Source organism: Bombina bombina, chromosome 3 (genome assembly GCF_027579735.1).
Source record: "Bombina bombina isolate aBomBom1 chromosome 3, aBomBom1.pri, whole genome shotgun sequence".
Taxonomy (NCBI): Eukaryota; Metazoa; Chordata; class Amphibia; order Anura; family Bombinatoridae; genus Bombina; species Bombina bombina.
In genome coordinates this window covers 958,088,019-958,113,501 of record NC_069501.1, presented here as the reverse complement: position 1 = coordinate 958,113,501, position 25,483 = coordinate 958,088,019, and the positions used below count along the sequence as shown (strand labels likewise).

Here is a 25,483-nt window from a genome sequence, read left to right as displayed (position 1 = left end):
AGATGCAAACTGTAACATTCTGTCCGGTTCTCTGTATTCTAAATTCTACTATAGAGCTTTTGTCAGCGTTTTATTGGATTATTTGTCTCGGATGGTTTATATTGCCATACAATATAACATTTGTAATTATATTGAGAAAGCTTCCCAGAGACCAAATAAGCTGTAATAAAATAATACTGTACCTTTAATTTCACAGCTACTATCAAATTCCCATCACAAACGCTAAACATCTCCCAGAAATATTTAATTTCTGCAAGATATGATTTTTAGAAGAAAAATAAATAAATATAAGTTGATTAATGTAAATCTTTACTAAGTTTCACTGATTTCTTTTTAAAGCTTTAAAATGTTGCCTAATGCTAAAAAAAGAGCTTCCAGAGTGAAGTCAATTAATAAATGAAGACATTAAGCAATCATTTTTTTGCTGGCTTCTCTACAACGCTGGGTAGAGTAGACTGTAATCAGAAGATAAATGCAATGTGCTGATGTATGGTAATGTTCAGTAGTACATTCCCAAGCAGCCTCAATTCATCAGGGAGCTTCAGTAGAGGGGGGGGGGGGGGGACATTTGTTATTGGCTGTCTCTGGTCCTCAAGGATAGCATTCCTATTCTTTTGATTGGTCAGCCCACTGCTGCAAGATTCTAACCATCTTATTTTGATGATAAATATGAAGGCATGTTAAGCTGTGCAGGAGTGTAGTGCTCACACTGCTACACTCCCCATCCCTGTCTCAAGGACTGCCGGGGTTCTGTTTACCAGCAGTGAAAGAGAGGAGAGAAATAAGGAAGTTGTGATGCTTTTCTTCACTCAGTGCTTTGGGGCTGTGTTAGATCTCATTCATTTCAGGTTTCAGCACTACCAGGCTAAGAGAGTGGTTTCTTCTGCAGGACAGCTGGTCTGTGTGGTTAGTCCAACACAAAACTTGAAGGTGAGTTTTCACATAAGTGTAAACATCTACAAAGCAGTACTGATTTTCTGCTAGCTTGTATATTCATTTTCATTACAATTTCCTTATCTGTACTGCTGGTGCAGTGTTTCTCATTGAAATGCCTTGTTATGTCAAACACTAAAGATGAGATTTATAGAGCATCAGTAATATGAATCATAATTTCATTTGCATGTAAGCTGTAACTGCAGGGCAAATGTGTTTTAATCTAGCAAAGCAATTACATGACATTTCCCTCATGATGCAGATTTGTTTTTGTATAATGAATAATATTGAACCCAGTTTTTATTACTGCTTGATTAAAAGGCATCACATAACATACATAAACTATTAGTGTCATTTTAAGCAACAGATGTGACGTTAAGTTTTAAAATCTTTGTTCTAATGAGTTTTAGTTTGTTTTTCTCCCCTGTCTTTTGTTAGTGCGTCCAAAATGAAAATTGACCAAAAAGTTACTATTATTCTCTATTAAGTTAATTGTTTCTATGAAGTTTTCTTTTATTATTGATACTTGTCAGTTTATAATATATATATATATATATATATATATACATATATATATATATATACAGTATATATATATATATATAATTTTGCCAATTAAATAAACAAAAATAAAATGCAATAAGTGAAGTGAAAGATTTGTTTGATATTTAAAATCTTTTGCTTGGTATTTTGTATTCTACCCATAACCATAAGGAGACTTTGCAAATAAAGAAATGATTTGGTTCCAAACGTTTATAAATATAAATGTTCACATTAGAAATAACATCTTAGTATACAAAATACATTAGCTGGTATTTTGTAACATTTGTTTTTTTATATATATTGTTGACTGTGTAATAACTCATATAAGCTCTGTGACTCTATTATGAATACATGAATATGTGTGAATTAATAACATAAATTGTAAGGACTCAAATGCTTAGACTGCCACAAGGGAATGTATGTAAACAGTTGTGAAAATATAGCAAGGTGCATTGTATTGTACTGGGAGCAGCTATGACTTTGATTGAACTCTTGCATTCAACTCCATATCACTGGCCTTGGTAATGTGTTTTCTGATTTTATTACCAGAAGGTGCAATTTATCATGGTTCTGATATATCTTTTCTTACAATAAAACATTTATAGTTATGAATTATTGCTTTACTGCTATTTCCTTACTGAAAAGACTACCAGATTGAAAGAATTTCTAGCAGCAAGATGCACAGTTAAAAACATGTCTGCATTTGTTAGACTAAGACTAAAAAAGTGTACATATGGGATAACATATGTGGTATAAAAATAATTAAACTCTTCCTTCAAACTGTAATCATTATTCCATAAAGAGGCATGCCTGTGTGCAAAACTTGGCCACAGCTGGTGATCAAATGAGAATCAAGAATACAAGAGTATGCACCAATCACTCTCTGTATCCTCTTCTGGAGCAGAATAAGCTTGTTTTATTAGCTCAGTTTTGAGTATTTTTGATAAATACATATTTCATTTTCATACTAGAATATTCCCTAAAAAACATATTCAAAATGAATGTGTCAGCACATCTTCTGTTATCAAATTTTCTTTTAGTATCCTTTGTTGAAAAAGATACTTAGGTAGTGTCAGAAGCAGTAATGCACTACTGGAAGTTAGCTGCTGATTGGTGGCAAAACATATTCCTTTTGTAATTGGCTCACCCAATGTGTTCAGCTGGATCCCAGAAATGCCTTGCTATTCTAGAGCTCACTTTAAATGTTTAACCCCATTAATGGGGTTAAAAACACAGTTTTATACAGTAACACAATAATACTATGCATTAACATATTACAGCATTTTCTATTCACACTTTTAGGTCTCTTTAACTACTTTGTTCTTAGTGGTCTTATTTTTTGTGGCACTATTTGTTAGTTTTTTATTACATGATCATTAGCTGTTCAGTGCACTCATTTTTGGCACTATATACAACATTTTAACACATAAAAGTATTCGGTGATGGTATCCAAAATATTAAGAAAGAACTCCTTAAAATATTCAAAGTCGTGATACTAGCAACTTAATAACGGTTTGTCCTTTCTGGCCAATCCACAATACAAATTAAAAATATATAAACATAAAGTGCGCTAACACGGCTTATATCACAGAACAAAACTGATAGAAACAATAATGGTTACAGTTTTACTGAATAAAGAAAATAGCATAAAGGGCTAGATTATGAGTGGAGCGCAACCGTTTGCGCCTGAGTGATAAGGGGTTTATCACGGAGATTTGTGCTCGTCGGGCTTATCGCTTGTATTATGATTTGAAAGTAAACGCGATCGCATGAGCACTATCGCGATTTACGCCAGAATGATTACCGCAACTTCAGAGCTCTGTTTAACTCTTTCGCAAAACATAAAAGTTGCACAAAACACATAAAAAATACATTACAAAGTACACTTACATTAATAATAACAATATTTAATAAAAATTATTTTAAGAAAATATTGCACAAAAAAGTTAGAAAAAAGGCTCAAAGATATGAGATCTCAGGTGTTAGAACAATAAAGCAGGCAAAGGGCTTTAACATAGACATACATATACATGTCTAAAGATGGATATGTATGTATACATAAATGTTTATATATGTGTACAAATGTATTTATATGGATATATATGTATTTACAGACATATATACACATATAAACAAATTAATACATATGCACACATATAGAAAAATATAGAAATGAATTGCCGTTAAGTAGATGAAAACATGTCAAAACATTTTTATGCAATATTCATAATTAATAAAGGTTTTAACTATGTATTTACTGTAAATATTTCACATTCTAGTGTTCTGCACATGGCAGAATAGATTCTATGTATTAATAAATAGATATTCCTTTATATATATGTATATATATATACCTATTTATAATCATCTATATATAAAGGTATATATTGTATCAAAAAAACATCAGATATATGTAGAGCTTTAAGCTTTAAGATAGAAAGTGCGCCTCAGGCTAAAAGTATCAAACACGATAATAAAACATTTATATGGAACCTAGCTGCTTGTCACAAACATCTTGATAAAGCCCAAGGGAGGGCAAAATGCATCGCCTGTTTATGTGACACTGCAACTTTTAATCATAAGTATCTTTTATCCAGCTTTATCCAACTTTTTAACCCGGGTTAATTTTCTACATACTTCATTGAGAGTGAGGAGGAATTTGTATACCCCACTTCATGCCTGAGCCCAATTCCTACATTTAGGGCCAAGAAATACAATGCATTAAGTAACAAAGTTACCAATTTGAAACCTCAAGACAGCTGTTCACCTCGCGCTGTCACATCCTTTGTTTTGGGAAACTACGGAGAGGGCGTGACGTCAGACGCCGACCTACACGTGTGAAGGTTTGCAAAGCATATCCTCTGAGAGCAGCTGCGGTCGCATCCACGGTCCAAGACTTGACCGAGAAATATCCTTTGGATCTATGGTAAAGTACTGTACAATTATTATGGCACGGAAGTTTTTCTAATAAGTGATCAAGAAAAAACTGTCATCTTGTTTAACTCACACGTTTGATACCATCTCAGACCGCTGTGCTGCAAGTCTATGAACTGTCATATTTTGTCTCTGTCACATATGGTTATGCTATAACTGATTAATATTGTGAGATACTAATTTTTATATTGCTCACTGTCCATCGATATATGAGTCTGCTATTTTTTGTATAAATAATAAGATTACTGATTTAGCATATTCTTATTTTCTTTTAGCCTTTTATCCTAGATTGCAGGGACACGTCCCTTTTTTAGATTGTATTAACATTGTATCATATTAAAATTATTTTATATATTGTAATAGGTGGTTTCTCTACATCTGTTCTTTTTCGGGTACATCACAGGGACTGTATCTTTAGAATAGTGTTTGGTATAATTTCCCAATAGCGCATACTAAATCACTTCACATATGTAGAAATATGTATATAAATATATAGAATATATTCTGTTATTTGCAAAACATTGGAATGTGAAATATTCCTATTTTCATGTCGGGTTAGCGCAGATGAGAATATGTGATTGTGTTTGCACGAGAATGGGGTGTTAGGCTTCTTCCCACTTTTTTTTCTCCATTGACTTTTATGGGGAATACGTGAATGTGCACACAATATTTTAAATTCGTATTTTTACGCTCTTTAGGTTACGGCGAGAGCAAAAACAGTTTACTTTCAACTCATAATACGAGCGTTACCCGACAAGCGCAAAAAGCTTACTTCTAGCGCAAATAATGCTCAAGCAGGAGGGTTAATTTGCCCTCCACTCGTAATCTAGCCTAAAATGTATACAAAGAAACCACCGGTGGTTATTTAAAAAGTGTTCATTACAACTACTAATTTGAATGCAATAAAATCCCAATCTAACCAGCCGACCGAGAGACAGAGAAACACAAAACACAGTTCCTTGGATTTTAGCTGCAGAGAAGACACCTGGACTGACAGTAGTGGCTGCGAAAGATGCAGTGAGTGAGTATAGACCCGGTTAAGTTGGGAGGTGTATCTAGCACTTCAGAGGTTGAAGATGAAAGCTAAGATTAAAGAGTTTGGAGAAGTGGAGTAACTTTATATCTGACTTACAATCATCTAAATACTAAAACTATCCATGCACTAGAAATTACTGACAGTCAAGCGATGAGCATTCATGTTAATAGTTAAGCTGTAATGAACAGTTTTTAACTAATCACTGGTGGTTTCTTTGAATACATTTTATATGGTGTTTACTTTATCCTGTAAAACTGTAACCATTATTGTTTCTATCAGTTTCATTCTGTGATATAAACTGTGTTAGTATACTTTGGGCCAGATTACAAGTGGAGCTTTAATTTATTGCACACACGCAAAATGGGCAAATTCGCTAAATAACCAGCTATTAAAAGTGGCCTGTTATTGCTACCACAATTTTGTGTTAGCAATTAGCGCTTATAAAGTTAACCAGAGATCAGATCTCTGATTAATTTTGTAAATGTACCCCAAATGCCACCAAAATCAAGTGTTACTTTTCCTTCTTTTTTGGGTTAAAGTTGGTGGGAGTGGGGTGTTAGAAAAAGTGCCTTTACATTGCGTGTGTTCCCAGTAAATATATATGTACATGCATATATACATACAGTATATATTTATGTGTTAATATGTGTATGTAAACATATTAACACATATTAACACATATATATATATATATATACGCATATGTACTAACATATATATATACTGTGTATATATATATATATATATATATACAATATGCTGCCATCACTGCACTACTTACCTCCTTTGCTGCACTAGTTCTGATCCCATTGATGCCTATGGAAGTGTGCTCTCGTCTCGTGAGCTCAATGCTTCCCAGCAATGTAACCATAGGGTACAGCATGCTGATTTATGGTGTGTTCTAGAACTTTGTGGCACATAATGCTAATTTCTAGTGTGTTCTGGTAGTTTGTTACACAGTATTCTGATTTATGGTGTGTCCTGGTAGTTGGTTGCACAGCATGCTGATTTATGGTGTGTTCTGGTAGTTTATTGCACAGCATGCTGATTTATGGTGTGTTTTGGTAGTTGGTTGCACAGCATGCTGATTTATGGTGTGTTTTGGTAGTTTGTTACACAGCATGCTGATTTATGGTGTGTCCTGGTAGTTGGTTGCACAGCATGCTGATTTATGGTGTGTTCTGGTATTTTATTGCACAGCATGCTGATTTATGGTGTGTTTTGGTAGTTTGTTACACAGCATGCTGATTTATTGTGTGTTCTAGTAGTTTGTTACACAGCATGATGATTTATTGTGTGTTCTAGTAGTTTATTACACAGCATGCTGATTTATGGTGTGTTCTGGTAGTTTATTGCACAGCATGCTGATTTATGGTGTGTTTTGGTAGTTTGTTACACAGTATGCTGATTTATTGTGTGTTCTAGTAGTTTGTTACACAGCATGCTGATTTATGGTGTGTTCTGGTAGTTTATTGCACAGCATGCTGATTTATGGTGTGTTTTGGTAGTTTGTTACACAGCATGCTGATTTATTGTGTGTTCTAGTAGTTTGTTACACAGCATGCTGATTTATTGTGTGTTCTAGTAGTTTGTTACACAGCATGCTGATGTATTGTGTGTTCTAGTAGTTTGTTACACAGCATGCTGATTTATTGTGTGTTCTAGTAGTTTGTTACACAACATGCTGATTTATTGTGTGTTCTAGTAGTTTGTTACACAACATGCTGATTTATGGGGGTCGATTTATGAAGCAGCGGATGCTGCTTCAGACCCACTCCGCTTCAGGTCCACCTGAAGTGGAAGTTAAGAAGTAGCGGTCCTAGTACTTTGTGGCAGAGCATGTAAATTTGTGGCATGCCTTGCTAATGTTTGGCTCAGCATGCTTATTTATTGTACATTATACTAATTTGTGGTGTGTCCTGCTGTTCTGTGGCACAGTATACTAATTTATGGTGTGTCCTAGTACTTTGTGGCACAGCATGATGACTTAGTGTGTGTCCTAGTACTTTGTGGCACAACATGCAAACCTATGATGTGTCCTAGTACTTTGTGGCAGAGAATGCTAATTTATTGTGTGTCCTAGTACTTTGTGGCACAGCATGCTAATTTATGGTGTGTCCTAGTACTTTGTGGCACAGCATGCTAACGTATTGTGTGTCCTAGTACTTTGTGGCAGAGAATGCTAATTTATTGTGTGTCCTAGTACTTTGTGGCACAGCATGCAAACCTATGATGTGTCCTAGTACTTTGTGGCACAGCATGCTAACGTATTGTGTGTCCTAGTACTTTGTGGCACATCATGCTAACGTATTGTGTGTCCTAGTACTTTGTGGTACATCATGCTAACGTATTGTGTGTCCTAGTACTTTGTGGCACATCATGCTAACGTATTGTGTGTCCTAGTACTTTGTGGCAGAGAATGCTAATTTATTGTGTGTCCTAGTACTTTGTGGCAGAGAATGCTAATGTATGGTGTGTCCTAGTACTTTGTGGTACAACATGCTAATTTATGGTGTGTCCTAGTACTTTGTGGTACAACATGCTAATTTATGGTGTGTCCTAGTACTTTGTGGTACAACATGCTAATTTATGGTGTGTCCTAGTACTTTGTGGTACAACATGCTAATTTATGGTGTGTCCTAGTACTTTGTGGTACAACATGCTAATTTATGGTGTGTCCTAGTACTTTGTGGTACAACATGCTAATTTATGGTGTGTCCTAGTACTTTGTGGCACAGCATGCTAATTTATGGTGTGTCCTAGTACTTTGTGGCACAGAATGCTAATTTATGGTGTGTCCTAGTACTTTGTGGTACAACATGCTAATGTATGGTGTGTCCTAGTACTTTGTGGTACAACATGCTAATTTTTGGTGTGTCCTAGTACTTTGTGGCACAGAATGCTAATTTATGGTGTGTCCTAGTACTTTGTGGTACAACATGCTGATTCATGGCATGTGTTGCTAATATATGGCTCCATATGCTTATTTATTGTAGATGATGTGCAGCTTCTTATTTTTGACATTCGTTTATATAAATGATTGCGGAATATGGCTACAGGCAGTGGCATTCAGCTCTTTTCAGAGCCAGATTTATTCAGTTAATAGTGCAATACACAAAGATCGCTGAAAAAACCTTAATGCTGCTGCCTGCAGCCATATTTGGCATTTGTGTATACAAATGCTGAATATGAGAAGCTGCACATGTCTAAATTATATTGTACAGTGTGCTAATTTGTGACACTGTGCCTGAGTGGTCAGCAGGAGCTGCTAGCTGTGTGATTTTTAGAATCTATATACCTGACCAAAGTGTTAATAGCAGTGAATAAAATACTACAAAAAAGTAAAACTGTTCAATAAAAACAAAATGTATCTGTATGTCACTGTGCACAATTATTTATATACAGAGCCCAATTATGGCAACCAGTCCTGGGTATCTAAGAGACTTTCAGAGAAAAGGGGATTACACAAAACATAGCAAATATAGTCATCAAATCTTATTCTATAAGAATGTTTGAGCTGCCACCCAGCTCTAAGCATGAGTAATGAATATATTCTATTAGAAGGAAATATATGAGGTCATATCAATATAAGACAGCCCAAAAACATAGGGAATTCAGCACTTTTATGTATAGAAAAAGCAAGTTTATTTACCAATAACACATTAAAAAAAAAATTTCTATAAAAGTATTGACATTTTCACTTTTGGTGACCATATGAATTAAAATGAAATTGCCAGAACAGAGTCAGATAGCAAGAACATTATGTGACATTATGCAAACATACAGTATTTACAGAATCCCTCCCCACTTTATAACCTTTCATGTTTGTTTATATTTTCAATTTTTAGAACTGTATTAAAGATTATTCTTGTTACAGTGAGAAAAGAAAACACAAACTCACCAGTTCTGACTTAACATTAAATAGTAAAAACAGACTTCAAAGAAACAGTTCATGATGTGCTGATATCTCTAAATGAGTCCATCTTGCATACAAACAAACATAGATTTACTTTAAGAGTCCCACATCATATACTGGTAAAGTGAAAATTAATAATAATATGCATGAACATTGTTTTAGTATTATATAACTCTATATAAATAAAGATATAGGAGAAAAGAAGAAAAACAGAAATAAAGGAATAAAAAGAAGAGACAGAAGAACTTTCCTCGAGCTATCAGTTCTCAGTGTAGTATTGTATTCTCCTTGATCAGCCTGCCAACTATAAAAGCCAACAATGCATTGGGTAATATCTTATTTAAAAAAAAAAAAAAAAATTGTCTTAAACTATACCCACACAGGCATGATTTTACCTTTATTATAGGGGCCGTAAACACCCTGAGAGTTTATATAAAATGTTTCATTATGCATAATGAAACAAATTTGCAGTATATTTACATTATTTATTTTGTTCCCTTTTCATGGTAATTAGCTCTGAAAATTGAGAATTTCTAATTCTCAGAACTTGAAGTACACCATGCCGACTTATCAAGGCTTACCCTGCTACATATATGTCTCTATGGGCTTTATCAGATAACAGTGCCTTTTATAGTAGCCTTAGTGTCTGTGGACTAAAGCCCAGATAGGCTCCTCAAAATAAGGCAAATAGTGGGTGGAGCTTGGCTGTTAAAATCTAATTGCAGGAAAAAAGGAGGTAATTTGTTATAAAAACATTGGCTGATATGTTATTCTATAGCAACGCAACAGAAATGTCTTGTAATTACAAGGTGTTTACTGTCCCTTTAACGATCCTATCCTCTTTTTACTTATAAACAGTGTGTGCTATGTACAAACTCCTTTCACCACTTTGGGAGCAATAGTAAGACAATTTATTTAACACAAATGTTTAAATTTAGCTTTGTTTTAGATTATTCAAAATGTATCGTAGCTAGGTATGAGTGAATGGTACTGCACACTTGTGAAAGTAGATTAGTTTAGAACAAATGATTTACTTTCATATTTCCTGTTTTGAGTGATGGTTCTCACAGACTTCATTGTTATTTGGAATCAATATTAAATTGTCACATTAAAATGTTGACATTTTTTCCTCTTAAAAAAAAGAATGTCAAAATTGTGTTACCATGGTTTCCATTATGAGGGTATTATGTTATACTTGTAGGGCTAGATTACAAGTGAAACACAAACGGTTTTGCCCAAGCGATATTGTCTTTTCACAAGCCTTTTCAATTGCGCTGATATTACAAGTTGAGCGCAATCGCCATTTACGCTTCAATCCTTACCACAATCTCAGAGCTATGGTTAACTGTTTTCCAAAACAAAAAGTTGCACAAAACACATCAAAAATACATTACACAATACAGTTACACTCATAATAACACCATCTAATAAAAATTATAAAAAAAAATATTGCACAAAAAAGTCAAAGACATGAGATCTCAGGTGTTAGAAAAAAAAGCAAGCAAAGGGCTTTAACATAGAGATACATACATATACTGTACATCTGTAAATATATATGTGTGTATAAATAAATGTCTATATATGTGTACATATGTATTTATATCTGTATATATGTATTTAATACAAAAGTCAGTTTTGTGTGTGGTTATAAATGAAGGACCCAAAACACAGTCTTAAATCATAACAATGTCCATCGTAGGTGGGATAACATTCCATGTAGTACACAAAATACCCCTTTGTAATTAACATCCGAAACAAACAGAACACACATTAATTGGGCTTGTGGAGCTAGCGTATACTTTGCTATTAGAGGCAAGGGTGTTAATCAATTACCACTTTTACAGTCTGTAATGTAAATGAGGAAGGACTTTACTCACGTACCCTCCAAACTTCGTTATCCATGAACAAGTAGCTGTTTGGTAATGTGAATCTGGATGAAGGTATTTTGAACCATTCCTCCTTGCACAACATCTCCAGTTCAGTTAGGTTTGATGGTTGCCGAGCATGGGCAGCCCGCTTCAAATCACCCGACAGATTTTCAATGATATTCAGGTCTGGGGACTGGGATTGACATTCCAGAACATTGTACTTGTTCCGCTGCATAAATGCCAGAGTAGATTTTGAGCAGTGTTTTGGTTCGTTGTCTTGTTGAAATATCCAGCTCCAGTGTAACTTCAACTTTGTGACTGATTCCTCAACATTATTCTCAAGTATCTGCTGATATTGAGTGGAATCCATGCAACCCTCAACTTTAACAAGATTCCCAGTACCGGCACTGGCCACACAGCCCCACAGCATGATGGAACATCCACCAAATTTTACTGTGGATAGCAAGTGTTTGTCTTGGAACACTGTGTTCTTTTGCCACCATACATAATGCCCCATGTTATGACCAAATGACTCAATCTTTGTTTCATCAGTCCACAGCACCTTCTTCCAAAATGAAGCAGGCTTGTACAAATGTGTGTTTGCATACTTCAAGCGACTCTGTTTGTGGCATGTGTGCAGAAAAGGCTTCTTCTGCATCACTCTCCCATACGCTGATTTTTTTTTAATGATGCACAGTGACACCATCTGCAGCAAGATGATGTTGTAGGTCTTTGGAGGTGGTCTGTGGGCTGTTTTTGACCATTCTCACAATCCTTAGCCTTTGCATCTCTGATATATTACTTCTGGCCTTAACAAGAACTGTGTCTGTGGTCTTCCATTTCCTCACTATGTTCCTCACAGTGGACACTGACAGCTTAAATCTCTGCAATAGCTTTTTGTAGCCTTCCCCTAAACCATAATGTTGAACAATCTTTGTTTTCAGGTCATTTGAGAGTTGTTTTGAGGCCCCCATGTTGCCACTCTTCAGAGGAGAGTCAAAGAGAACAACAACTTGCAATTGGCCACCTTAAATACATTTTCTCATGATTGGATGCACCTGTCTATGAAGTTTAAGGCTTAATGGGGTCACCAAACCAATTGTGTGTTACAATTAATCAGTGCTAGGTAGTTACAGGTATTCAAATCAACAAAATGACATGGGTTCCCAAATTTTTGTACTGTCTAATTTCGTTTTGATGCATATTGCACATTTTCTGTTAATCCAATAAACCTCATTTCACTACTGAAATATTACTGTGTCCTTCAGTTATTTGATAGATCAAAATGAAATTGCTGATCCAAACACCCAATTATTTATAAATGAAAATCATGGAAATTGTCAGGGGTGCCTAAAATTTGCATAAAACTGTATATATATGTATGAGAGTTTCATTTAAAATTTAATTTATATTACATTTTTAAGCCACTCCCCATCCCTGCTCCTGCCCACCACATATTACACTTTTTCCCGGAGGGGCGGGAAATACATAAAATTACACATACACATACATTCACTCACACTTATACACATACATACATGCACACGCATATACACACGGGGTCAAGGAAACGTCTGCAAATCAGGGACAACGCTCAGAATTAGGGACTTTCCCTCTCAAATATGGACAGTTGGGAGGTCTGTGTGTGTATATATATATATATATATATATATATACATATACATATAAGGAAAAGTAAGGGGTGTAATAAGTGCGATGTAAACCTTGATAACAACTGACTGTTTTAAAGGAGGGGGAGGAGTATCTGTTAATAGGTACCAATATGGCTTGTTTAAAAAGGTTTTAGACACCTGATGCTTCACCTATGCTTTAACTGGTGGAATACCCAATTTCCCCAATTGTAGCTGAGAAAAAATATGAAGAAAAAGTGTAAGGTGAAGTGCTGATCTAAAAAACAATAAACAATACTAATAGAAAAACTCCAAATAAATCTATATATAAATGAAAGAGAAGTGAACTAAAAATAATTAATTTACAATTTTTGACCTGAAATATATATTGAATATTGAGTTGATGAGTATAAACCGGTGTACAAAACACTGGGTCCTGTAGAATAAAGTCTTTCCGTAAAAAATCAGATAAATGAAGAAATGACTACTTACAGGACTTAACCTCAATCAATATGAGGTAAGATTGAGCCTGTTGTAATGTCCCTGAGGGGGTTCTTGTAGTTTCAAGTATTCTGTGAAGAGGGTTCCCCCATCTGTCTTGGCAGGTAGAAACTTTCTTCTACTATATAGAGGGTCACTCCGTCTGTCTTTGCATGTGGAAACTTCCCTCTCATGTATGTGTGATCAACATAAAATGGAAACAACACACGATAATAGTGTAATCTCGTTTGGACTATTCGTGTAGAGCAGAATAATTAAATCACAACATAATTTTACCAATGGTATTGTAACCTCTTACAATGCCTACTTACAAGACGTTACTTCAATCCTTATGAGGTAAGTGTAAAACCATACAGGGTAGCTGCGTATGAGTCTTGTAATCCATGATATCCGCTGCCAGAATCTAATGGTTTACAAATCCACTCTTTACTTCCTGCTGCCTGGAGTTTGGTGTAGGTCTTTTTAGAAACTTCCTTCCAAACGGTGTATACGTGTGGGAAACAAACAGAAGACACAATAATAGTGCAATCCAGTTTAATAAATAAATATTATTCTCATTAGTTGCTCTCCAATTTTCCCCATAAGAAGTGTGCTCACATTCAATATCCTCAAAAGTATGAGGTATGATAACATCAATACAACCAATTCCTAAAAAAGGGTTTAGGGGATAAAGATAAGAGTCTGTTTCTCTTGTGGAGAATGTTTGAAAAACACTTTTCAAATAAGATAAAAGTTCCTTAGAACAATAAAACAACCATTACGTTAAAAAAGTAATAATTAAACATAGAGACTGCAAAGTCTAGCAAACCTAACGCATTTCGAAGGCAGTGAATATGTTATTCCTTCTTCATCATGTATATTAATGTGCACAAATATAGTATGTGATTATGTGTGTGATTCATAGGTCTTTGGTATACAATACCAACATTCCAAACAACTTCACAATTTTTCTTTTACTGTGTTAACTGTTGAAGAAAAAAAAAAAATATATATATATATATATATAAAGATATGTATCAAATTCACATGTTGTGGTGGGACCCTTCTTACATTCTTGCACCTGGGCCCTGTGGTTTCTAGTTACGCCTCTCCAAAGTTGCTTTACTATGCATAATTAAACAATTTATCTAATGATCCTAAAGTGTTTGTTGTCCCTTTAAGTTACACTTGATGCCAATGGAGAAATAATTTCAGTTTGTAAAGAGAAGAATCCTCTATATTCCCTGGATTTTGTACATTCCAATGAGAACATCTTTATTGACTTTAAAGAAGCTATGTCTTAAATTGAATACCCAGATAAATGCAGGTGCACTAAAAAAGGATTTGTATTTTCTGTAATTTTATTTATTAATACCTTTGCACATATTAGAATTATGAACTGAATGGATTGCTGTCTGCACTGCACTGACAGCATCATTAATGGTCTGTCTGAGCTTATATTTGCAGACATTTGTCTTTTATTTTCTCTTGGCTGAAAGCCTAGTAAAACGTTTCTTATGACTGAGAATGAAATGCTGTAACATATTTTAAAGATTCAGTATTCGATAATACTAAATTATGTAGCCTAGGACAAAGTGGTGCCTTTTGCATCTGATATCAGTATATTATTGTCTTTGCTGATTACATTAATTTTCTGATACTTTTGGATTAAACCAGATTGATATAATCTAGGAAAGATATTCCTTATTCATTGTATAATTATCTGGATTAAAAATGTTAAGGAATGTGATTCTCTTTAAAAGCAGTAGATTACATTTGAACCTCAAGTTGTTTTAACCCATGTTTGCCAGCTGGCATTTTAGGGTGAGCAATTCTTTTGCTTTCCCCACACAATACCCAAGCAAAGACGGAATTGCACAGTTTAGTTGCACAGTTGTGTAAATGGTGTCTATAAGTTTTCTTCTAGATTCTTTCTAGATTCTACTTTTTGGTTCTTGTGCTCAGTTATATATTTCCTGCTTTAAAGGGACAGTCTAGTCAAAATTTAAACGTTCATGATTCAGATAGAGCATGCAATTTTAAACAACTTTACAATTTACTTTTATCATTAAATTTGATTTGTTCCCTTAGCATTTTTGAAAAGCTAAATCCAGGTAGGCTCAAACTGATTTCTAAACTGTTGAAAACCGCCTCTTAGCTCAGAGCATTTTGAAAGTTTTTCACAGTTAGACAGTACTAGTTCATGTGTGTCATATAGATAACATTGTGCTCACTCCCGTGGAGTTATTTAGGAGTCTGCCCTGATTGGCTAAACTGCATGTCTGTCAAAAGCACTGAGATAAGGGGGCAGTCTGCAGAGGCTTACATACAAGGTAATCACAGAGGTAAAAAGTATATTAATATAACTGTGTTGGTTATGCAAAACTGGTGAATGGGTAATAAAGGGATTATCTATCTTTTCAATCAATAACAATTCTGGTGTAGACTGTCCCTTTAAGGCTCAACTGTTTTCATTCTTTCCCTGCTAATTCATTTGACCAACAATACCAACAATACCTATGTGCTCGCACTGCTCTCCTAAATATAGATTCAGAAGTACTTATACATATTTCCTAAAACAATGATAATGTATCAGATTTGTGCTATTATTTAGGTGTACAATATTTCAATGTTTAATAATACATGTTACATCATTGCAATATGCTTTTTTTTTACGTTCCATTCAAATTGCAACTGTAAACCATCTACTTGTACAGTTTATTGCATAGAGGTTGATGTTTATTTATGTATGAGTTTATATTACAATCAAGGCAGGTATCTCAAAACAGACATTCAATTAGTTAGAGCATTATATTTCCTTCAAAAATGTTAGACATGTAGTCAAAGCTGCACTTATGGAAAGTCTCCATTTTGTTACAGATGAGGCTATGGTCGGTGATTGGAGCATACAAATGTATGCCCAATCCTGATTCACTCACTAGCTGTATCATGTGTAGTGGCACAGGAGCACAACTTTATATTTGTAAACAAATAATAGCGTAAATAAAGAAAAAAGCATTTTTTTTTTTTTTTTAAAAAAGTGACCCTCCAGTGTTTATATATGAATATGACCTTCCACTGCTAAAAGCTGAATATAACCAGGGAGCAAAGTGTCAGTATTTTAATCATATGAACAGCAATAGTTTCTGATGAAGATATAGAAGAAAAAATAAAGAGATTTTTTTATTTATTTGTCCTTTTGATTACTTATTTATATGTTCACTATATATTTTTTATTTAAGTTAGGTTTGATAAAAATATATTTTCTGTCCCTTCATTGCAAAGATTTTGACACCCCTGATGTAGACAATGATTTTATTTAAAAGACAGTTATGCCTTGATATGAAATAATAAATAATGTGTTGAAATATGTTTATATCTAATAATTACTGCAACACTTACTTTGGGGCCTACCTATTACTTTGGGGCCTGCAGGCTCGCCAGAAACAGCAGTTATGAAGCAGCGGTCACAAAGACCGCTGCTCCATAACCTGTCCACCTGCTCTGAGCAGGCGGACAGACATCGCCAGAAATCAACCCGATCAAGTACGATCGGGTTGATTGACACCCCCTGCTGGCGGCCCATTGGCCGCGAGTCTGCAGGGGGCGGCGTTGCACCAGCAGCTCTTGTGAGCTGCTGGTGCAATGCTGAATACGGCGAGCGTATTGATTGCCATATTCAGCGAGGTCTGGCGGACCTGATCCGCACTGTCGGATCAGGTCCGCCAGACTATGATAAATAGAGGCCTATGAATCTATTGCCTTTTTGTCTATACATATCTAACACATGCTGTTCTATAGATATGCAGAAGAAACAATAAATGGAAACGATTGAAAAGAAGTAAAAATCATTGCACACTATGGCCTCTAGTTATCAAGCCGTCAACCGCAAATACGCTGGAATTCCGCAGCTTATTTGTGGCGAGGCTGATTCGCCTTAGTTATCAAGCCCTACTGCCCGGCAAAAGTAGAATATAGTGACGTAAGCTTCGATCCGCCGGACTCAGTCAGACACAGATCGATGCTTACGTCACTCCAGATGTTCCGAACGCAAGTTCGGCACAATCTGACTACTTTTCGTAGTTATCAAACTACTAGCAGGTATGCTTGCCACTATTCTGGGCCAGCGTACCTGGATTTCAATCCGCCGCCATGCAGGCGGCGGATCCCATAGGAATCAATGGGAGTCTGACCATAGTTATGGGAAACGTCTGCACCTAACACCCTAACATGTACCCCGAGTCTAAACACCCCTAATCTGCCCCCCCCCCTACACCGCCGCAACTAAATAAATTTATTACCCCCTAAACAGCCGCTCCCGGACCCCGCCGCAACCTACATTATACATATTAACCCCTAATCTGCCGCCCCCTACACTGCCGCAACTAAATAAAGTTATTCCCCCCTAAACCGCTGCTCCCGGACCCTCGGAATTAAGGTAGGAAAAATCTGATTGGCTGATGCAATCAGCCAATCAGATTGAAGTTCAATCCGATTGGCTGATCCAATGAGTCAATCGGATTGAACTTCAATCTGATTGGCTGATAGCATCAGCCAATCAGATTTTTCCTACCTTAATTCCGATTGGCTGATAGAATCCTATCAGCCAATCGGAATTCGATGGACGCCATCTTGGATGACGTCATTTAAAGGACCAGCCATTCGTCGGGTAGTCGTCGTGCAGGAAGGATGTTCCACGCCGGAGGTCTTGAAGATGGAGCCGCTCCTCGTCGGATGGAAGAAGATAGAAGATGCCGCTTGGATGAAGATGTCTGCTGGTCCGGATGTCCTCTTCTGCCCGGATAGGATGAAGACTTCTGCCGGTCTGGATGTCCTCCTCTGCCCCATCGGATGAAGACTTCGGCCCGGCTGGGTGAAGACGACTCAAGGTAGGGAGATCTTCAGGGGGGTAGTGTTAGGTTTATTTAAGGGGGGTTTGGGTGGGTTAGAGTAGGGGTATGTGGGTGGTGGGTTTTAATGTTGGGGGGGTTGTATTTTTTTTTTACAGGCAAAAGAGCTGATTACTTTGGGGCAATGCCCCGCAAAAAGCCCTGTTAAGGGCTGGTAAAAGAGCTGGTTACTTGGTAATGTAGAATAGGGTAGGGACTTTTATTATTTTTTTTTTTATTATTATTTTATTAGGGGGCTTAGATTAGGTGTAATTAGTTTAAAATTCTTGTGATATATTTTTTTTTTGTAATTTAGTGGGTTTTTTTTGTAATTTAGTTTAGTTTATTTAATTGTATTTAATTGTAGGTATTGGTAGCTAATTTATTTAATTAATTTAATGATAGTGTAGTGTTAGGTTTAATTGTAACTTAGGTTAGGATTTATTTTACAGGTAATTTTGTATTTCTTTTAGCTAGGTAGTTATTAAATAGTTAATAACTATTTAATAACTATTGTACCTTGTTAAAATAAATACAAAGTTGCCTGTAAAATAAATATAAATCCTAAGATAGCTACAATGTAATTATTAATTACATTGTAGCTATCTTAGGGTTTATTTTACAAGTAAGTATTTAGTTTTAAATTGGAATAATTTATTTAATGATAGTGTAGTGTTAGGTGTAATTGTAACTTAGGTTAGTTTTTATTTTACAGGTAATTTTGTATTTATTTTAGCTTGGTAGCTGTTAAATAGTTATTAACTATTTAATAGCTATTGTACCTAGTTAAAATATATACAAGTGTGTGTAGGTGTGTTAAAGTGTGCGCAAGCGGCACCAAGCTGCTCCAACCCTAAAATCCCTCACGTTAGGGAGAAAAAGATATGCAAAAGAATGAAAAAACAGGAGAAGCGCTAAACAAAGCTAAAGGTGCTATAATGAAAACAAAGTGAGATAAAAGACTTGCTATGCAAATATGATTTAATCAGACAATCATAGAGGTACAAATCCTGCAAAGACAATATGCATATATGTAAGGATATTAAAAAATCGGACGTCTCCGATATATAAAAACACAAATAAAAACAAATGACTACTGTTGCCAATATAGAACTTGTCTCTGTATTATGTAGAGGAAGTCGACAATGAATAACTAAAGTCCTCAGAAGAGATGAAATAAAAGAGATCAAAGCCGGGTAAAAGTTAACCCGTTTTACCTTCAGGCGTACCGTCCGTGTGTTTGGAATCACCTCCGTGAGGCGTATGTATATCCCGTGACGTCACTGATCGGGAGGCGTCGTCTCTGAAGGGAAATCCTATTGGTCAGGATAACTTGACAGATGAAGCCCCGCTCTTAGTGCAAGACCGCACGCAGGGTCGTAGTATATCCAGATCTCTCTTATAGACCTTGTAGTATACAGACTTTGATGTGCAACTTGGGACCGGCTTGACTTAGGCGCGTGGCCATTCACAATGCGGTCCTCGTGCTCTCCGTGGATAGCTGAAAAACTTGTTACTTCAACAGAGTGTTAGAGTCCTTATAGACAATATATGAAGTGTAAGGTAGCTTACTTCAACAGAGTCCAGAGTCCTTAGAGACAATATATGAAGTGTAAGATAGCTGTAACTTCTCATCATGATGAGAAGTTACAGCTACCTTACACTTCATATATTGTCTATAAGGACTCTAACACTCTGTTGAAGTAACAAGTTTTTCAGCTATCCACGGAGAGCACGATGACCGCATTGTGAAGGGCCACGCTCAATAAAGCTCTAAAAAAGCCGAAGAGCAGCGAGATTGATGATTGATAACTATCACAGTCCGCTGCTCATCGCCCTGTACTTGGTGCGTGGCTTTTTGACAGATTTATTGATAACTTTGGCAAGCATATTCAGGTCTGCGGCGGCGATGTGAGGCGAACTTAGGCGAGCGTATTGGGGCGGGCGAAGGCAGGTAAGTACGGAGCTTCATAACTAGAGGCCTATGAGTGCTCTTTTGCATTCCATTTCCCCAAATTCCTGAATTATTATGATGATTATTTATTAGGTAGGTATTTAAAGACCTATACCGGTGCTTGTACCCATGATGGTTTTGAACTACCAATTACTTTTAAATTTGTATTCATTGATGGAGTAGTAGGATTGTACAGTCTTCTTTACCATTAATATTTATATTTCTCAAAAGATTTTCTATAGGCTTACAGTACAAATTAACCGGATAACTCTTATAAACACTATATCATTATAGCTCATTTTACAAGCCCTAAAGATATTGATTTAATCTGTAAATACTTTGGTCTATCTGTGACTGAATGCTGTTTACCCTTTTGTAATACTGCCATACTGTGGTAAGAGAGCATATTAACAGAAAGTGCAAGGTACAATTTTCTTTCATTTCACATTCAGGTAATGCTACTATTTGTTCTATAACTTGACATTCTCCTTAATTACTTGGTGACCCAAAAGACTAGACTTCTATTACCCTTAAAGGAACATTATTTCCAGATAAAAACTAAAAGGCATATCATTGCATTTTAAATTTGGATATAATCATTTTCATAATACGTTTGCATTACAATATTTTTTTATTCAAAGCTTTTACTGTACATGTGTACATGAAGCCTCAGCATTTTAAACAGTGGCAGTTTTCCTAGCTCAATATAAGGAAATGTGGGCTCTACAAGCAGACACTATGTTCAAAATGCTAATACATTAAGCATATTTAGATATGTTTCACATGCTCAGTAAACTCTCTCACCAAGGGCCGACATAAAGCTCTCTGGACTTGTGAGATTCTCTAAGAAACGTCACCAGTAGTGAACCCCCTGTTGCCAATTCTCTAAAGGTATTGTTTATCTTGGGAACAGTGTTTCTTACAAATGGGAGTTCCCCTCCTCTCCTAGTGGGATGAACAGGGGTGTTCTATTGGAGTAGCTGAAATTTCTCAGCCAGATCTGACATATTCTCTAAGCATTTCCCCCTGCTTATCTCGCTGTTTTTTCTCCCAAACAAAATTGTGTCAAAATACACAATACACTTATTAGCCTCATAGAAAAAACATTTGTATATGAAAATAGAGGCAATTGTAAGATAGCAGCACATTCTGAATCATAAAAACTTAATTTCAACTGTATTAAAAATACAATGATTATTTTTTAAAATGTGCTGCTAAATTCAGTAGCAGTAAACAAGGGATTGATAAACTAGGAAAAGATTTTTATTTAAAAGTAAGCCCAGATATGTCAACTAATGTAATACATTTCCCCTGTGATATATACTATTTTGTGGAATGATTTTTCTTTTCTGTTTGTTTTAACACTTGGAGAAGTGTATTTTCCTTGGGGCTCTGGGAAACCTGTTGTCTATATTAAAGCACAGATTGTGACAAATTGGCCTTCTCTGGACATGTGTACTGCATGTGAATTTCATCAACAGTTGTTATTATTTCAATTAAACATACAGTATATCTGTCACAAGTCTAGTGACTACAGGGCACAATCTTGCAGTCAACATTCCGTATTTCATTCCTTGACATTCAAGCTTCTAACAATTTCTTTTTTTTAAATGTTTTATTATACTACAGTTTGTGGTGCCTTTTAAGAAACAAATGGATTGAATTATTAATTATCTATTCAGCATGTTCAATCTCATTCAATTTACCTAATTCCTATGAGAACAGAACAATGAAGTCTTTACATTATTGATAATCATTATAAGAGAGCTCCCAGTTGTCCTGTAATTTGCATAATCATCCTGTTTTGGGAGCTCAGTCCTTCCTCAGTTAAATTCTGGTGTTCCCTTTTATAAACCTAGAACTAACCCCTCCCCCCATAGATCCTTAAAGAGACACTAAACCCATTTTTTTTATGATTCAGATAGAGCATGCAATTTTACATAGCTTTCTAATTTACTCTTATTATCAATTTTTCTTCATTCTCTTGCTATCTTTATTTAAAAAAGCAGGAATGTAAAGCTTAAGAGCCGGCCCATTTTTGGTTGACAATCTGGGTTACGCTTGCTTATTGGTGGCTAAATGTCAGCCACCAATAAGAAAGCGATATCCATGGTGCTGAACCTAAAATGGCTGGCTGCTAAGCTTTACATTCCTGCTTTTTAAATAAAGATACCGAGAGAACAAATAAAAATTTATAATAGGAGTAAATTAGAAAGTTGCTTAAAATGCCATGCTCTATCTGAATCATGAAAGGAAAAAATGTGGGTTTAGTATCCCTTTAAGCATAGCCATATTGCTTAAACGTTGCCTTGTACCATCCAAAGCCTGACCTGGGTCACAGAGTCCTGATTTAGATTTTCAGTATGTTGTGAGTTATCTATTTAATTTATTTAAAAAAAATACATATTTTAAGCCTATGAGTATTTCTTTTTTTTTTTTTTTAAATGTCACGGTATATGAGGCGATCGGGTATGTTACTTTGCAAATGTTTTGGTTAAAGGAATATAAAATCAAAATTAAACTTTCTTGGTTCAGATAGAAGATGTGATTTTAAGAGACTTTCAGTATACTTCTGTTTTCAAATGTACTTTGTTTTCTTTATATTCTATTGTTGAAACACATACCTCGGTTTGGCTCAGGTGCAGCAGTGCACTACTGGGAACTAGCTGGTAATTGGTGGCTACACAAATATGCATCTTATTATTTGCTAACCAGATGCCTTCAGCTTGCTACAAGTATTGCATTTCTGCTCTGAGGATGACTTTACCTTTGCAGGGGCTAAGCACATAGTTAAATGCAAACAAAAATGTACTAATAAAATGCTCTAACACATTAAAGAATTTTCTTTTTAAACTTGTATGTCCCTTTAAGACCCTAGTGGTGGTATCCATTTTCAATAGCAGCTTTGAAAGCAACGCATCAAACTAGCAGATATGGTTACCCAAAGGGTTAGCAAGAATTAGCAGTTTGAGATCAGAGTTAACTCTGTGAACCGGTAAGTAAAACACTCTGCCCTAGGTGATATTTTGCTATGTGCTGTTTCAGCACTAGAATTATAAACCTCATGCTGTTTGTACTGTGCTGTTGGATATCCTCCAAATGATCAACAGTATTCTATTACTAATTAAACGGTGTTACTTTAACACTTTAAATACATTTTTCTGTCATCTCTAACACCTCGTGTAAGCAATGTAGTTTTGCCATTATGGCAGTTAAGGTGTTAAAAAGTATTTTTAAACTAAACATACAATCAAAACAGTTCTGCATTTGTCCCAGATTATCTGCCTAGACAACTATTTTTAATGCTAGTCAACCAGTAGCCGCCTGTAAAAAATGAAGACGATGACTCAAGCAGACATTATCACTATCGTGGGTCTGACACAGGCTACATTTCTTTATTGAAACTGACTTTTAGGCAGGGTAATTCTGAATTAATTGGACAGGCTTTGAAGGTGATCTGGAAACCCACTTTTCTGCTCTTATTCTTATTCTGCTATTCTAAAACTAAGACAGTTTGATGCCAGTGTAAGAAATATTATGGAGACCATAGTTCTAACCTGTCAAGGAGCATACTCCGTAACTGCAGAGGAGATGACAAGGACATACACGCAAAACAATGGGACTTCAAAGACCTAGCCCATTCTGTTGGGAGAGCTTGAAACATAAACAAAAATGTATTGCAAATTTGTTTCTTTATGCAATTTATTATGCATAACTAAACAATTTATTATGCATAACTAAACATTTTATATACATCTATATACATATATCTCCCAGTGTTTAAATTTAAACAGTTTTTTACATAACATTGTCAGGCTACTGCATGATATTATTAAGCTAAAATGCTACAAATATTTCACATTAACGTTTTCTGTTATAAATGAGTCATCTTTCACTATTGTGCTATTTCAATTCCCCTGAAGGGGTTGCTGCCAGTATCCAATCTTTTGTGAATTACCAGGTACGGCTCATGCACATACATTACATGTGCATTCAAAGGTGTCATTGAGATTGTCAGTGCCATGCTGAAGACCACATACGTTTGCATATAGCTCAGTTCCCTAGAGAAGTGAGCAGAACCCTAAAGAACAGAAGCTTGTTTCATAGGTCAACGAGCACCAGCATAGCAAGGATACATCTAAACAAAAGACACCATATGAACAAAAACTAAATTGGTTCAAATTGGTTATTATTTTGGCTTCATTTTCCAAACCACCCACAGAGTGAAATAGTTAAGTCAAATTACATAAGTAATATAACAGGAAAAGCTAAATAATTATGATATATATATATATACACCCATTTCAAGGGCATTTTTTTCTCATGGGTTTTCACAGACCTTCCTGAAAGCAGAAAATAGTACACCTCCAAAGTAACAGTAAAAGATGGCAGCTAACTGACTAAATATTGATGAATGGTGAAAGCTTCACGTGTCTGAATGCAGTTTTTTTTCCACATAGCGAATGATACGGTAATGTGCATGACAGTAGACAGAAAATGGTGTTGGAAAGTCCATTGGTTTCGTAAATCTGGAAAGAAGCCCTTGGAAAAACTCAAATTAATTAGATATTTTTTTTATTTTTTTTTTAAATTTAGTTGTTCGTAAACATATGTATTAGATTCATCAAGTTGACACAGTCTAGAGAGATACAGGTGATCAGACATATGCGTACAATTAATACCGAACTAGTATCAGTGGTATAGTGTGTCATTTATCAATCTGTCTATTCTGTTTCAAAGCAAATAAGGTGTTGTTCACACTTCACAGTCTGTCTATGACAGTACATTTTTAAGATCACTAAAAAGTAAAATTGTTGGTGAATGAATTGAGTCGTTGCCATGCAAAGAAAAAATAAATAAGCGGTTCTATAGGATTTATTTTCCTTTGCTTACAAAGTAAGCTCAATGGTGTAAGGGGGGGGGGAGACGGATGTCATACGGTCAAGTGTACAGATAACTTAAAAGAACAGCATTGAAGGGTAATCTGTCAAATATAAGTAATAACTGTTATGTGAAAAATTTAAAAACTTAAACATGAGAGCTCTTAGCCATGAATGCAAATCAACTGTGATATGACAAGCAAATATGAGAGTTTAACGGCTATATCCCCAAATGGAAAATAGTGGTCACTCTTAGACCTCTTATATCTTAATGTATCAAAAAGGGGAAATATTAAGGGATATATAACAAATGGCAGACATATAGGGTAATTCTTGGACCCTTGACTTATAGTTAGTTAGATACTTAAAGACTTACTGTGCTAGGCATATAGGGCAACTCCTGGACCCTCGGGATTATA

The 25,483-nt window shown here is 35.5% G+C and overlaps 1 protein-coding gene across 1 annotated transcript in view; it reads left to right on the top strand.

Annotated features, from left to right (window-relative positions):
- Nucleotides 1-795: 795 nt before the first annotated feature.
- Nucleotides 796-25,483, top strand: part of SIAH3 (siah E3 ubiquitin protein ligase family member 3) — a 180,157-nt gene continuing 155,469 nt past the window's right edge. Inside the window, exon 1 of the mRNA XM_053704943.1 lies at nt 796-930. Coding sequence (XP_053560918.1) covers nt 796-930 — 135 coding nt within the window. The remainder of the gene's footprint in view (nt 931-25,483) is intronic.